Below are 17,070 nucleotides of genomic sequence, written 5' to 3' on the forward strand. Positions count from 1 at the left end.
TGTAATTATATTAATTAGTAACATAGTAAATATTCAGATACATTAATATTTTTTTATTAATTTGTATCACTTTATTAGTAGCATTTTGAGAGATTGTTTGTAACCGTGTTATAAAAGTGGTTATTTTAGATATAATTAATATTTAGAATGACAATTACATAACAGTTAAATCAAACCGTTTAAATTTTCTATTATGTATGGGTAAAAAACGTTTTGAAAATATTGAAAGTAAATTTGTATATCCAAAAAATAATATCGATAAATTTGGACCTTACCTCTATACTATTGACATGGAGGTAATATGTCAACTTCTTTTAATCTAAAAATTATTTTTTTTAGTGTGGACCATCCCCAGAAAGAGGAAGGACCTCCAAAAATAGGCGTATGCCGCTATTTGCGGCGCGCACACGGTATTCTTTAGTAAAAGGCGAAAGAATAGTTCGCTTTGTGCTCACCGCGCGGCTGCGTTATCTAAAAATTATTTTAATTTTGATTATTTTGTTTTTTTAATCATGATTTTTTTATAACAACAAAGTTTGCATTTAAAGACGGCTTAATACATACGCAGCCCCCTGAACTTATCCATTTTTTTCCATTTTACCCCCTAAACTTAAAGGACAACCTATTGACCCCCTAAACTTTCAAAAAACCACTCAATTTACCCATTCTTTCTGACATGGCGTTGACCTGGCAAAATACAAAACTGCAATAATCCAAACGCCACGTCGGAGAGGAGGGGTAAATTGGGTGGCTTTTTAGAAGTTTATGGGGTCAATAGGTTGTCCCTTAAGTTTAGGGGGTAAAATGAAAAAAATGGATAAGTTCAGGGGGCTGCGTATGTATTAAGCCTTTAAAGAATAATAGAACCAAGCTTAAAACAAACTAGAAATGATGATGGAAAATCATCAATGTAAATTTGAGGAGATGTAAATCCTAATCCCCATTTTGCAATACTATGAGCCACTTTATTTGCATCCGGACCTTCAAAGACAAACCGGCAGAATTCGAGATCTTCTACCATCGTTTTTATTTCTTGCACAGTCACATCAATGTAACTCACATCGGCTGCCTGAGATATGTAATTTATGGTTATCTGATAATCAGAATCCACGATTAATCTCTTGATGTCCCATCGAGCAAGCTCCACATAGTAGGGTAGTCCCTTGAACATTTCTTGCTACAAAACCCACTGCATAAAGGTTGGACATACCAACCGAAACTGTGTCGCAATTTAGTTTAATCAAATTTGGCGGTGGAGGGATCCAGTAACCACTGTTAGCATTGGTACCTATTACAACTTCAGTATTGGCGTGCAAATAGATGGCCCATTGTGCTCCCTCAATTATCAGTCTAGTACTAACACCTCGCATTCTATAGGTGATTTGGTTGTGATTATACCAGTTCATCGAGTTAACAACAACAAAAAGTCGGAACTCTTCCCTGTTAAGAACTTGTCGACCATTATCAAACCACTCTAAAAAAATCTCTCCCCCAAGTATATATACTTTTTCTTAGAAACCCACCTCCTTCCATAAAAGCTCAGTTATTCTACAACTTTTGAAGAGGTGTACAAGAGAATTTTTTCCATCGCCACATAACGGACATCAATTTACCACAGGGATATTTCGGTATTCCAAATTGTCGAAGCACAGTAGGGAATTTTGCAGGCTGCCCAGAGAAAGTGAATGATTTGGGGGGGGGGGGGAGGTAAGCTTCCAAATCCGTTTCCAAAACGGATCTGGTCCATTTGAAGTACTACCAATGTTAGTAATTACCTCAATGAAGCCGATGGCATAGCGGTAACCATTTTTCACGAGATAATCTCCATTTTTAGACTCGGAGAGAACTTCTGCATCCAAGTGATCGATCCTAGAGCCGTATCTAATTTCTCATGAACCCAATGAACAGACTCTTTCCCCCGCTCCCAGGTAAAAGAACTATCATTCATACTTGACTCAAAAAGTTCATTTGACATTACTGCCTCCAAGAATTCATTGATTAGATATTGAGGATACTTAGGCCCGTCCTACTTCTCCTCATATTTGAGAGTACAGTTAAAATCCCTAATGAAACAGCTAGGTAGTTAAGAATTTTCCATAATTTTGCATAAAAGATCCTAGGACTCACATTGCCTAGTTCTATCTGCAAGACCTTAGAATCCTATAAGTCTCCAATCACCCCTAACCATGTCACCAACAAAAACCTCAATATCATGAGTTGGCAAGCTGCTCAAAGATACCTTACAATTATCCTTCCACAAAACCAGAAGTCCTCCACAAATTACCTTGTGCATCAACAGAAAACAACCATCGAAACTAAATTTTCTTCGTAAACCTTCAATACGATTTTTATCCATTAAAGTTTCTATTAATAAGATCAAGTTCGGCTTGTGAGCTTTCAATAACTCACCAAGCGATCAAACTGCTCGGGGGTTGCCGAGTCCCTGACAGTTCCAACTTAAGCAATTCATAATGTTCGAGATGAGAAAGATTTGATATACCAACACCTACTACTATATGAATAGCTAAGCTTAGCCAGATCGAGATGGGAAAGATTTGATAAGGGATAAGATGCAAAAATACCCCTAACATTTTCAGTCAATAGCAATTTTACCCTTAACATCTAAAATGATGCAATTTTACCCCTAATGTTTGGTAGTGAAGAGCAATTTTATCCATGCCGTTGACAAGTTGGGTCAATTTTAAATATTATTATAAAGGGTAAATTCAAAAAAAAAACCTTGTGGTTTAGCCGATTTCCAAAAAAAACCCTGTGGTTTGTTAATACAAAAAAAGGACTGTGTTATACGCCGTTACCCGAAAAACGGAAAATGGCATAACACCGTTAAAAAGCTGACGTGGCACAGGGCTAAAATTGGAAAATCGATTTTTTTTTATTTTTTTTCTCTCTCTCTTCCTCCTTCTTCCTTCTTCTTCCTCCTCCTTCTTCTTCTTCTTCCTCCTCCTTCTTCTTCTTCTTCCTTCTTCTTCTTCCTCCTTCTTCTTTTTTTTCTTCTATTCTTTTTTTTTTTAATTTCCAAATTTCTTCCAGATTTCCGAAGAAATCTGGAAATCTGGAAATTTTCCAGATTTTCGAAAATTTTCCAGAAATCTAAAAATTTCTAGATTTCTAGAAAATTTCCAGATTTCTTCTGAAATCTGGAAATTTCCAGATTTCCGAAGTTTCGGAAATTAAAAAAAAGAAGAAAAAAAAGAAGAAGGAGAGAAGAGAGGAGGAAGAAGAAGAAGAAGAAGGAGGAAGAAGAAGAGAAGAAGGAAGAAGAAGGAGAGAAGAAGAAGGAGGAAGAAGAGGAAGAGGAAGAAGGAAGAAGAAGAAGAAGAATAACAAAAAAAATAAAAAAATTAATTTTTCCTGTTTTACCCTTTGCCACGTCAGCACTTTTAACAGTGTTAAGCCATTTTCCGTTTTTCGGGTAACGGCGCAATTCACAGTCCTTTTTTTGTATTAACAAACCACAAGGTTTTTTTTGGAAATCGGCCAAACCACATGGGTTTTTTTTGAAATTTACCCTATTATAAAATATAGATATTTTGTTCCTTATTATGCATCAATTGCACGTATGTTGATTCTAAAAAAGAAAGATTTCATCTTTTTTATGATTTAATAATAGAATTGGAAATTAAAATTCTTAAATTCGGTAAAATATTTGAATTTTTTTTGTTCATCTCGTACAAAATACAATATAATTTTCTCTCTCGTTATCATATGTTTGTGACCTGTTACTAATTAGTGATAAAATGACGCACATATAAATAGTAGATGACAAGATTTATGAACGAGAAAGACAATTTGATGAATTATTTCTCAAATTGACCTATCTTGTCAACTTTAAAGATAAAATTGCTCTTAGCTGCCAACATTAAGGATAAAATTACATAATTTTAGACATTAGGGGTAAAATTGCTCCTAGCTGTAAACGTTAGGGGTATTTTTGCACCTTAATATTGAATTGAAAGATATGTCGATCCTCTTTTCCTTGATTACCCATACAACAGCAAAACCAAGTAAGCTATTGTTATTTATTGTTAAAACATATCTGCCAATAATAAATCTCCCTAAAAAAACATACGAGTCTGATTCATATGTTTCGTGAAGGTAATCATGTTGCTGACTGGATGGCGAACTTCGCAGGGTCACTTTCTTTCGGTCATCACGAGTGTGATGTGCCTCCTGTAGGCCTCCGGGCTATTCTTTGTGAGGATCAGCTTGGCCGACACTCACATAGGATAGGTCATTAATTAGTTTTTTTCCTTTTTTTGTTTGGGTTTTCACCCTCCTCCGATTACCAAAAAAATAATAAATCTCCCTAAAAAACATAAACTAGTTACCTACAAAACGGAAACAGAAGACGTAACCGACAGTCAACAACGGAAAGCATGTCACGTTTACCCACAAATTAGAAGCATAAGACATAATCGACAGTCAAAGAACTGTGAAAGAAGAAGACGTAACCGACAGTCAAACAACTTAAAAGCATAAGACATAACTGACAGTCAAACAACTGAAAGCAGAAGATGTAAGCGATAGTCAAACAACTAAAAGCAGAAGATGTAACCGACAGTCAAATAACTGAAAGCTAAAGATGTAACCGACAATCAAACAACTGAAAGCATAACGTTACCCAAAAATGTAAAACAGTTAAAAGGAGTTACATTCACCAACACCCAGAAGTCGAACGGAATGAAAAGATGTAATCGGAAGTCATACAACAGAAAACACTCTCACGAGGAAGAGACACTCTCATAAGGGAGATACTAAACCAAGTCAAAGCATGTGAAGATCAAGAAAATGAGGGAATTAATGAAGAAACACAACATATGAAAGAAGAACGATGAATTGGTTACTCAAAAAGAACTCACTAAATAAAAGACATTTAATTTGTTGCATAGGGTTGCGAAGTTATTAAGCTTTTTTTCTTAAATTTGCGTATAATGTGCTTACATTATAAAAAAGAAAGAAAAATCCCCACCAGACCCGGATGTGATTTGAACCCATGACCTCCCAAGGTATAGGTAAGCTCTCAACCACTAGGCTAAGAGCTTCACCACACGAAGTTATTAAGTTTATTTACAAAGATTTTTAATAATTTATAATGGATTATAGTAATAAAATTAGTTATATTTTAAATTATATATATATATATATATATTGTATTAATTTAACTACATATGTTTCTAAAGGATGAAGTTTGGATTGCAGAGATCTTTCTACCTTTCTACCGATTTGGAGTTATGAAAAATATTGTTATTTTATATTTTTTTATGCATTTTTTTTGCTTTTTATAATCATTTTCATTCCTTCGTGTAAGGTTTTATTCCTTACACTAGTTTTTTGCCCGTGCGATGCACGAATTCATCTTAACAAATAAATATTAACAAAAATATAATCTAATAATTATAATTAATGATATAAAGGTGCTATATAAATTAAATATTATTATTTTATTTTCACATTTACTTTAAATAATTTTTTTATAGATAAATATAATAATATAATTAAAATTAATATAAAATATATTATATTATATTTTTTATCAGTAAAAAATGAGGAAGTGGCACATTACCTCTATCGTTATTGTTTTATATTATATTATTATATATAATATTGATTTGTTGTTGTAGTACTTCCTTTTCATGTTTTCAAAAAAAAAAAAAACACTATATTTAATGTATTTAAAAAATATTAATGGTTCTTAAATAAAAACACGACATGGGTTTGGTTAGCAATTGGTTACTAAGACAAAGTAACATAGAATTTACCATTAATTTTATTCTCTAAAACTGGTAAACTACTCTCAGATTCATTGTCTTCCCTCTCATTTTTTCTGTTTCATGTTTCCTTTCTTAATTACCTAAAACTCTGCCTCTTCGACTTCCCTAAATCCATTGAATCAACCGTCAAGAGCTTTTTTATATTCAAGGTATGTTCTTCTTTTCTCTTCTTATCCACTTTGTGACGCAGTATTGCGGCCTGATTTCTTCTGCTGGTGGAGTCTTGTGTTGTGTTCATCTTCTTTCTGTTCACTTTTTCTTATTCATTATCTCTTGGTATCCTCTCTGAGGCTTCATTCCAATTCATATTCAAACCTTTTAATTGATTCATTCAGCTTCCAACTCTATCCAATTTCAGTTTACTTCACTCCAATTACGTTTTCTTCACCAAACTTTGTTTCTAGGGTTTTTGAGTAATTGAAGTACTGTTTGCAGACTAGGAACCCACGGGGTAGTTGAATTGAGATCAAATGCAGAATGATGGATCCGAATCCAATTCAGAAAGCGTTCAAGTTAGTTGTGACGGCTGTCGCAATTTACCCTCACCGGAGCTTGACCTTGAGAAGCAGGACAACGCCCCTTGTCTGTTGCATCATGACGGCACTGACCAAGTTTTATCAGGGAAAGCTGCCCCTGAAACTAGTTCCACGGTGCTCAGCATTGTAGTTTCTAATGCTGAGTCTCATGTGATTCATGTGGTTCCGGCTAAGGAGGAGCCAAGTTTGGAGTCTCCTAAAAAGGGATACTTGTCAAGGACTACAAGCTCTCAAGAACAGTGCAGGTACTTTTTTCTGATTTTCCTTACCTTCAATGCGCTGCAATCTGTATTCTGCATTTCCCTATTCATGCTCATGCTTAAATTGTATCATGGAAAATGATGGATCTTCTTTGTTTTGGATTTGGAAATTGTCTTTTTCTCATGAACTTATGTTTTATTTGTTCCTGTACAAATGCTTTGAAATTATATTTCCCAACATATGAATGGTGTAGAACTTGTTGCGTTATCATATTCCTTGAAAAGCTTTATCCGGATTGTTTGTGTAGTTTAATATTCCAAAACTCTTCTTGTCATTTGATTACATTCATCAGCATGATCTCATTATTGAGCTACAGATTTACAAAGATAAAGAGCAAAATGGTAAAATGGTAAACTGGCATAGGCATTAACTAAGATTATAGAGAAATGGAACCAATTTGTTAACTACAACTTTCCTTTGTATGCTACTCTTCAGAGTTTGTCAGCAGGAGAAGGAAGAAGTTCTTATAAGTCTTGGATGCAAATGTAAAGGCGGTCTTTCAAAATCCCACCGTTCATGTATTGACACTTGGTTTCGCACAAGAGGATCAAACAGATGTGAAATATGCCAGTATGTTATTGACCATATCAATTTTACACTTTCTAGTTGGTGCAGCCTTGAAAAATGTCTGTATGTGATAACTTTTCTTTTGCAGAGAGATAGCTGCAAATGTGTCACCTCCAGAAGCTCATCCAACTGTAGGTATTCGATGACTGAGTCTGCCCTTGATTATGATAAATGACATAGATTCTCTCTAGTCTCTTCTATTTTGATCTTGTCTATATTTGATACATGCTTAGCTTAGGGTTTCACAATTAGAGTTCATATCATATAGGCAACTCTACCTTAGACAAATGGAAACATTGACCTAAAAACCGTGATGCTACTGACAATTTACAGGCCAAAATAACTAAAGTATTAAGCATACTGAAGTTCCAAAACCTGAAAAAGGGGAACGATATGGGCAGAAAATGCTCCCTGCTCTATTGTTGAATGTACCCATGAGAGAAACCTTTGTTGATGTGATATTGGTTATGAAAAAGAGATAATAACCAAATCAACAAGTTTTCCCGATCTATCTTAAGGAATTAATAGAATCAAATAACAAACATAAATTGGTGATAACAAACCAATCCCAAAGAATTAAAGACAATGAAAGGAGATCTGACCTTACACCTTCGAATAATTAAATTGGAACCTGAGTGTTTGGCGATTCACAAGTACCTTACCAAAATACTTGTTCACGATCAAGATAATATTGCAAGAATGATGACCCGGTCTCTCAAGCTCACAATAAAGAATTCAATCCCGGATTGAAAATAATTCCCAAAGGAAAAAAGAACTTTTGTTCATAAAAATATTGATTTCTGATTGATGAAAATAATGAAGAATACAAGCCTTTATATAGGCTACAAAATAAACCTAAACCTAAACTAAAAAGAAAGTTGAATCCTAGTGCATCAAGGTAAAAGAAATCCTAATTAGACAAGGAAAAACATTAAATTCGTTTTTGTCCTTTAGAGCCCAATTTCAGCCCATTAATTAACATCATTTGGGCCTTTTAATTAGCTAGAAATAAGCCCAATCAAACCTATAAGGTTATAGCATTAATTTTAATGAGTCCCAATGGGTTTTGCACATGCCAAACACATGCAAGTCCAAAGCTTCTCTTAAAATATGATCAACCTTTTTACATATCACTATTATGGGCTTGGGCTTGGATACAACACAAAAACACACCATCTTTAATGACTTCGCTAGAATTCATTCCTTGTTTAAAGAAGCTCAAGATGAGTCCATTAAGCATTTGTTGGTCTTTCTTTGCACGATTCTTTGTCATAGGTCCAATTGACAGCTCCAATGGATCCCTCATGCTTCTACTAGGCTCCTTAACTCCAAGCTCCTTTGTTCCATGCTCTTGTGCTTTTGATATCACATCATTCCCTCTCTCTTGAAAAGGATTTGTCCTCAAATCTTCATCTCCTACATCAAACAAAGATAAATCAGCCACATTAAAAGTTGCATGCACACTATACTCACCTGGCAAGTCGAGCTTGTAGGCATTATCCCCAATTCGTGCGACTACTTGAAATGGACCATCGCCTCTAGGATGTAGCTTTGATTTTCTCTGAGCGGGGAACCTTTCCTTGCGCATATGCAACCACACCCAATCACCGGGTTCAAATAGAACACATTGTCGACCCTTGTTAGCTTGCTTTGCATAATGCTCATTCTTCTTCTCCAGTTGTTGTTTCACTTGTTCATGTAACTTAAGCACCATTTCTGCCTTTTTCTTTCCATCTAAACTTTTCCTTTCATCAACAGGCAAAGGGATCAAGTCTAATGGTGTCAAAGGATTAAAACCATAAACAATTTCAAATGGTGAGAAGTTAGTAGATGAATGTATAGCCCTATTATAAGCGAACTCAATAAATGGTAGGCATTCTTCCCATGACTTAAGATTCTTTTGAATAACTGCCCTAAGAAGTTGTCCTAAAGTTCTATTTACTACTTCGGTTTGACCATCAGTTTGAGGGTGACAAGAAGTAGAAAACAACAGTTTAGTCCCCAATTTATTCCACAAAGTCTTCCAAAAATAGCTTAAAAACTTAGGATCTCTATCACTAACTATACTCTTTGGCATCCCATGCAGACGAACAACCTCTCTAAAGAACAAGTTAGCAATATTAATAGCATCATCAGTTTTATGGCATGGTATGAAATGTGCCATCTTAGAAAAGCGATCTACAACCACAAATATGGAATCATTACCTCTCTTAGACCTAGGTAAAGCCATCACAAAATCCATGGATATAGCAGTCCAAGGTTCATTCGGCACAGGTAATGGAGTGTATAAACCATGAGGCATAACTCTAGACTTAGCTTTCTTACAATTAATACAACTAGCACATATTCTTTCCACATCACGTTTCATATGAGGCCAAAAGAAATGTTCAGAAATCATGTCCAAAGTCTTAGCAACCCCAAAATGCCCCATCAAGCCTCCACCGTGGGCTTCCCTCACAAGAAATTCTCTATGTGAACATTTAGGCATGCATAATCGATTATCTCTAAATAAGTAGCCCTCATGTCTATAAAATTTTCCAAAAGCAGTAAGTTCACAAGCTTTATAAATAGATGCAAAGTCTAGATCATCAACATATAATTCTTTGATATACTCAAATCCTAAACACTTAGCATGCATCACATTCAATAAGCTAACTCTCCTACTTAATGCATCAGCAACTACGTTTTCCTTCCCTTGCTTATACTTAATCACATAAGGAAACGTCTCTATAAATTCCACCCACTTGGCATGTCTTCGGTTCAATTTTTGTTGACCCTTAAGATGTTTCAAGGATTCATGATCGGTGTGGATCACAAACTCTTTAGGCCATAAATAATGTTGCCACATTTGCAAAGCCCTAACTAATGCATAGAGTTCTTTATCATAAGTGGGATAGTTTAAGGTTGCACCACTAAGTTTTTCACTAAAGAAGGCTATAGGTCGACCCTCTTGCATTAAAACAGCACCAATCCCTACTCCCGACGCATCACACTCAATTTCAAACGATTTATCAAAGTTTGGAAGTGCTAAAACGGGGGCAGAAGTTAGTCTTGCCTTAAGCATCTCAAAAGCATCCTCTTGTGCTTTGCCCCACTTAAAGCCAACATTCTTTTTTATTACCTCGGTTAGTGGTGCGGCAATGGTACTGAAGTTCTTCACAAACCTCCTATAGAAACTCGCCAAGCCATGAAAGCTCCTCACCTCGGTAACTGAATTTGGCGTTGGCCACTCTTGAATGGCTTTCACCTTTTCAATATCAACAGAAACTCCTTGTGCTGAAACAATAAAACCCAAAAACACAACTTTCTCCATGCAAAATGAGCACTTAGAAAGGTTAGCGTATAATTTCTGTTCTCTCAAAACATCTAATACAACCTTAACATGTTCTATGTGTTCTGCCTCAGATTTAGAATAGATAAGAATGTCATCAAAATAAACAACAACAAATTTACCTATAAACTCTCTCAAAACATGATTCATTAATCTCATGAAAGTACTAGGTGCATTTGTTAAACCGAAAGGCATAACTAACCACTCATATAAACCATGCTTAGTCTTAAAAGCCGTTTTCCATTCATCTCCTAATGACATGCGAATCTGATGGTACCCACTCTTAAGATCTATTTTAGTGAAAATAACAGCCCCATTTAATTCATCCAACATATCATCTAACCTAGGGATAGGATGACGATACTTTACCGTGATTTTATTGCCGGCTCTACAATCGATGCACATCCGCCAAGTTCCATCTTTCTTTGGTACTAGGATGACTGGTACAGCACACGGACTCATAGATTCACGAATCAACCCTTTTGCCATTAGTTCCTCGACTTGCCTTTGTAGTTCTTTTGTCTCCTCAGGGTTACTTCTATAGGCTGGTCGATTTGGAATTTGTGCTCCGGGAACAAAGTCAATTTGATGCTCAATTCCTCGAATCGGGGGTAACTTATTAGGCATCTCTTCGGGGAATAAATCCTTGAATTCCTGCAAAAGAGGGGAAATACTAGAAGGAAGGTTAGACTGACTTACAGAAGATAAACAAAAACTCTTACAATAAAATAATAATAAATTTTTGTTTTCAAAATCAGCTTGCTTTACATCCCTCAATTTAGCATATAAAGATAGATTTTGGCTTTTGTTAATGCTCCTCTCTTTTTCTCTCCTCTCACCCTCATTTCTCGACCTCACTAATGCCTTTTCACTCACCTCTTCTCTCTTCACACCCTCACTGATTTTATCACTCTTATTTTCTCTCGCCTTAACCTTTTCCCTTCTCACAGATTGTTCTTGTAACATTCTTTGCATGTAGAGCTGATCTTCAAACACTTCAGCAGGTGATAAAGGTGGCAAAATATACTTCTTCCCATCCTTAGCAATAGTAAATTTATTTGTTCGACCATGATGTAGTGCTGATCGATCGAATTGCCAAGGCCTCCCCAATAACACATGACATGCTTGCATAGGTACTACATCACATAATACCTCATCAGAAAAAGAACCAATAGAAAAGTTCAGAAGCACCTGTTTAGTAACTTTGAGTTCGTTACTATCATTCAACCATTGTAACCGATAAGGATTGGGATGTGGAATTGTTGATATCCCTAATCGGCTTGCTAACACATTGCTTACCACGTTGCAACAACTTCCTCCATCAATAATTAGTAAGCATGTTTTTCCAAGTATGTTGCAATGAGCATGAAAGATGTGCTTTCGTTGCTCAATGTCACCACTCACTCCCATCTTCAATGTTCTACGAGTGACTAAGTTAACTCCATGTCCTCCTTTACTATCCACCTCTTCTATATCACTACAATCTTCTAAGGTGGGCATATCATCTGATTCATGTTCGGACTCACTTTCGGATATTAACTCACCATGCTTCATAACCATCGCCTTTTGATTCGAACACTCTCTTGCATAGTGCCCTCTCCCTTGGCACTTAAAACACACAATTTCACGAGTTCTTGTGGGTTTTTCAGTAGTTTTGTATTTTGGAGTAGTTCCACCAATTTGCAACTTCCCAAATGCTTTTGAATCAACCTGAGGCGTTTGGTCACTTTTAGAGCTAAATTCAGATTTAGTTTTGAAATTACCTCTTGGATCTGACTTCCATGGAGTGGAAGTAGTGCCTTTGAACTTTGATCTCCCTTTCTCAACCTCTTGAAGTTGTCTCTCAATTTTTATCGCTTTATGGAGCATCTCGTCCATGTGGAAATAAGTTTGTAGCTCAAGAGGGTTGCGAATCTCCCTCTTCATTCCCATGAGAAATCTAACCATGGTAGCTTCCTCATCTTCTTGTATATCAGCTCGGATTAGTGCCATCTCCAATTGTTTGTGATAATCTTCAACAGATTGGTTACCTTGAGACATGGATTGGAGTTCTTTCAACAACTCCTTATAATAGTGAGCCGGCACAAATCTCTTTTTCATGACCTTCTTCAATTCACCCCATGTTCTTATGGGTTCATCACCATCTCTTTTTCTTGTGCGCTTTAATTGGTCCCACCAAACAGCCGCATATTCAGTTAGTTCGGATACTACAAGTTTCACCTTCTTCTCCTCGGAATACTCATGTATGTCAAAGATTGTTTCAACCTTTCGTACCCAATCAAGATACGCCTCTGGGTCACTAGCTCCTCGAAAAGTAGGCATTTTAAGTTTGATAGCATTAAGATTACTATCTTTTCGATCGTTACCCCTTTTTCGGTATCCAAACTGCTCCTCCTCTTCAGACTCGGATAGTTCATCATCAAAATTCAATCTCCCGCGTCCTCCTTTCTTTTGGCTTGATTTCTTTTGGTTTGAAACCAAATCAGCCACAATAGCCCCTAACCTCTTCATCTCACCTACAATAGCTTGTTGCCATTCTTTAGAATCAACATCGTTAACGTTGTCCTTTTTAGGTTCGTTAGACATGACAAAATATATAAAGAATGAAAGAAAAGTGAAATCTAGTCTAAAGCAAGAAAAGAAGAAAAAGAAAGTAAAAGAAGTACCTCACAACCGGTTCAATCACTCTTTTATATTATCTTGATAGATCACAAGGATTATCTCGGGTAATATAAATGCCAATGAAGCAAAAGAATGACAAAATAAAGTAGAGCAGAAACTAGAAGCAAAGAAGACTAATATTGTAACGATAACCAAAGTTTAGCACACTAAGAATAGAATAAAAGACGATTTTCGAAGAAGAGACAAATGTTTGAAAGAAATTTTAAGAATGTGTGTTTAGCATGCAAATTCTAGAAAACTTGTAACTTTAGTACAAACAATGAGCCGATTTTTTTTTTTTTTTTTTTTTTCCTTTTTTTTTTCCTTTTTTTTTTCCTTTTTTTTTTTTTTTTTTTTCCCTTTTTTTTTTAAACTAGATTGGAATTGATTAACAAATTAAACTTGCACTAATGATTTAGCATGCAAAAAAAAATTGAAGAAATTCACACACATAAATGGGTTTGGCTAGTAAGAATAGAATCCAAAAATAATCAGTTCGCTACAACTAAGAACCTAAATAACTAGATGCAAAGATATGAGGAACTCGATCAATAATTAAAGACTCTAGATTGGGGTAATTTTTTTTTTTTTTTTTTTAATTTCGACAAACAAAACAAAAACAACAAATTCCTTAAGAGCCAAAGCTCTGATACCAATTGATGTGATATTGGTTATGAAAAAGAGATAATAACCAAATCAACAAGTTTTCCCGATCTATCTTAAGGAATTAATAGAATCAAATAACAAACATAAATTGGTGATAACAAACCAATCCCAAAGAATTAAAGACAATGAAAGGAGATCTGACCTTACACCTTCGAATAATTAAATTGGAACCTGAGTGTTTGGCGATTCACAAGTACCTTACCAAAATACTTGTTCACGATCAAGATAATATTGCAAGAATGATGACCCGGTCTCTCAAGCTCACAATAAAGAATTCAATCCCGGATTGAAAATAATTCCCAAAGGAAAAAAGAACTTTTGTTCATAAAAATATTGATTTCTGATTGATGAAAATAATGAAGAATACAAGCCTTTATATAGGCTACAAAATAAACCTAAACCTAAACTAAAAAGAAAGTTGAATCCTAGTGCATCAAGGTAAAAGAAATCCTAATTAGACAAGGAAAAACATTAAATTCGTTTTTGTCCTTTAGAGCCCAATTTCAGCCCATTAATTAACATCATTTGGGCCTTTTAATTAGCTAGAAATAAGCCCAATCAAACCTATAAGGTTATAGCATTAATTTTAATGAGTCCCAATGGGTTTTGCACATGCCAAACACATGCAAGTCCAAAGCTTCTCTTAAAATATGATCAACCTTTTTACATATCACTATTATGGGCTTGGGCTTGGATACAACACAAAAACACACCATCTTTAATGACTTCGCTAGAATTCATTCCTTGTTTAAAGAAGCTCAAGATGAGTCCATTAAGCATTTGTTGGTCTTTCTTTGCACGATTCTTTGTCATAGGTCCAATTGACAGCTCCAATGGATCCCTCATGCTTCTACTAGGCTCCTTAACTCCAAGCTCCTTTGTTCCATGCTCTTGTGCTTTTGATATCACATCATTTGTTTTCAGAACATGGCAATCCATTAGGCCATTGTCCATTTTGGCCTTTGCTGATACACAAGAACTTTCATGTAGTCACCTCATTAGTTTGCAGCTAAAAAATGAAGCTGAGTAGTATAACAAATTTACGGTTAGGTGTAGAAGTACTGTTTTATAGTCTTAACTTTGTCTCGTTATTCTGTTTGGCAGACGAACTACTGGGTTTGGCGGATTGACCCAACCTTTAGACCACGAAATCCTGAAAGGGTAAGGCAGTTTCTGTTCATAGTTTACTGCTGGCAAACATGTATTTCTCGCGGAAAATTGATACTGTATTGTTTTTTTTATTTGCTTGTGTCTTCCTATATTTGAAACAGGCTTGTTTTAGTCCTCTATGGGTGGCATTCTCCATTCTTATTGGTGGTTTGCTGTTGGATGTGCTCATTTCCATCACACTTGGTGTTTCTGCGTTGCCCGTCAACATTATAATTGGTATGTGAACTTCTTGATTTGTCCAAAATTTCCAAACTCCAGTAAATCCTTGACGATATTGAGACCATAACTTTGGTAAAACTATGTTAACATGAGGAAACACTTAACTACACCAAGATACAATGCTCAAAACAAATTAAAAAGTTTGACATCATTAAAGTGCTAGTTTTTGTCTCTAATGTTGTTTTCTGGAAAAGTCATTTAAATAAGAAATAAGATCCATCCTAATTGTGTAACTCAGTCATATTAATTAGTTTTCAATCCAACATCACTTTACAGGTTTGTTGTACAAAAACATTCCCATTCTTGCTGGATATTTCATGATCAAATCTAAATCTTATGCAACTGGATTGTGCAAATTATTTGTTAGACACTAGAATACATTTGCCTGCTGATTCTTCTTAAAGACTTGCATATTTAAGTACACTTGTGATCTACCGTTAATAAAGTCGAAGAAGCACGTTTACTTTTTGCACTCCATTAAGTCTAGATTTGGGTCTCTTTGTAGGTGTGATTGTGGTGCTTGGACTTGGAACAGCACTTCGTCTTATCCTGGAATTCTGCCATGAATGGAGTTTCCGGAGAGTAGTACAAAGGGAGGAATCTAATGTGAATCTGGGATATCATCCTGCTTTGTAGGTAAAAAGCTGTATATAAGTCATAATTTTATTGAGTGTTGTATATAAAATATTCACCTTGCCGTTTATTTCGTTTGGGCACCAGTGTTGAATGCCTGTTTAGCTTACATTACATACCTCAGAATGTTGGGAATCTTGATTTCATTTGATTGGATTCTGAATTTCTAAAATAGTTCTCTTTGGATTAAGCTATAATATAGTGTTCCATTAATAGTTATTACTGGAATTTTATTCTTTAAAACAAAAGGATGGAAATTTGGGGGGACTTGTGTATTTTACAGGAGCAGCATAATTGTAGTCATTTTCATTTCAGTTACTTGTTTTGGGGATGCATGTGTGAAATGAATGTGAAGAAAAGGAGTTATACAATAAATGCAAGGAAAAACGCATACTGGTGGTTTTATCATCTATTTATTTATTTATATTTTTGATGCAACTATACCAGACGGTCCAATTAGTTGAGACAATTGACATAATTCTGCGAATAAAATATAAAAAATAAAAGCTCAAGATGACGAGAATTTAGGGCATAATTATTGGGAGATCTAGAGCAGTTGCTCCCTTGCCGACCTGTTTCATTTTGCCTCTCTTTTTCGTTATTCTCTTTTTGTGCCTAGAATTTTATGTAACACCCTGATCCAATACATGTAGATATTGTCCGCTCTGACTCAATTCCAATACATTGGGTCTCACGGTTTTAAAACGCGTCTACATGGTATTGGATCAGGGTGTTACAATTGGTATCAGAGCCGACTCTCTACGTACGATGTGTGGTTCGGGGACGAACCAGGCGGAAGCTGGTGGGCCTGTAACGACCCGGTCCGGAGTGGGTGGCGCCGAGGTAAGAAGACCTGAGCAAGGAGCGGCCCTAAGGAATGGCGATGGGGGCAGGAATGAATTGAATCCCTCATGAGCGGTTTGGTGGTCGGCTCGATAAAAGCTCGGCTCGATTTGTAAATGAGTCGTTCGTGAGCACGATTTACTGGCTCCGTTCGTAAACGAGCCAAGCTTAAGCAGGCCAAAGCTCGGTTCGAAAGCTCACGAGCAGGCTTAATTACATTTATAAACAAATTTTAGTTTTGTAGAAAACTATATAGTTTTGTGTTAGTTCACAAATATCTAAACTTAATATTATTTTATTTGCTATTAGATGAGTTCGTTCACAAACATAATAAATGAGTAATAGACGAACTATTTGTAAGTATCTTGTTTATTTATTCATGAACTTTGCT

General features: G+C 35.6%; 1 protein-coding gene and 1 non-coding gene across 2 annotated transcripts; one reads left to right on the forward strand and one right to left on the reverse strand.

The window, feature by feature from the left end:
- Positions 1–347: 347 nt before the first annotated feature.
- On the reverse strand, positions 348–464 carry LOC136215827 (U5 spliceosomal RNA). Its single transcript, XR_010682830.1, has one exon. It is a non-coding gene; the product is annotated as a U5 spliceosomal RNA (small nuclear RNA).
- Positions 465–5,779: 5,315 nt separating this feature from the next.
- On the forward strand, positions 5,780–16,026 carry LOC136210891 (uncharacterized). Its single transcript, XM_066002331.1, has 7 exons — positions 5,780–5,941; positions 6,228–6,573; positions 7,025–7,159; positions 7,245–7,287; positions 14,919–14,975; positions 15,086–15,200; positions 15,709–16,026. The coding sequence occupies exons 2-7, from the start codon at positions 6,263–6,265 to the stop codon at positions 15,837–15,839; spliced, it is 792 nt and encodes a 263-aa protein (XP_065858403.1). The 5' UTR covers positions 5,780–5,941; positions 6,228–6,262; the 3' UTR covers positions 15,840–16,026.
- Positions 16,027–17,070: the final 1,044 nt, after the last annotated feature.

This window comes from Euphorbia lathyris, chromosome 1, assembly GCF_963576675.1.
Source record: "Euphorbia lathyris chromosome 1, ddEupLath1.1, whole genome shotgun sequence".
Taxonomy (NCBI): domain Eukaryota; kingdom Viridiplantae; phylum Streptophyta; class Magnoliopsida; order Malpighiales; family Euphorbiaceae; genus Euphorbia; species Euphorbia lathyris.

What these genes read in the sequence shown, in the direction of transcription:
- LOC136210891 (XM_066002331.1), top strand. Translation starts at nt 6,263, where the DNA reads ATGCAGAATGATGGATCCGAATCCAATTCAGAAAGCGTTCAAGTTAGT. An exon ending in CTCCAGAAGCTCATCCAACT is followed by an intron (nt 7,288 to 14,918) that starts GTAGGTATTCGA and finishes TCTGTTTGGCAG; the next exon opens with ACGAACTACTGGGTTTGGCG. An exon ending in GCCCGTCAACATTATAATTG is followed by an intron (nt 15,201 to 15,708) that starts GTATGTGAACTT and finishes GTCTCTTTGTAG; the next exon opens with GTGTGATTGTGGTGCTTGGA.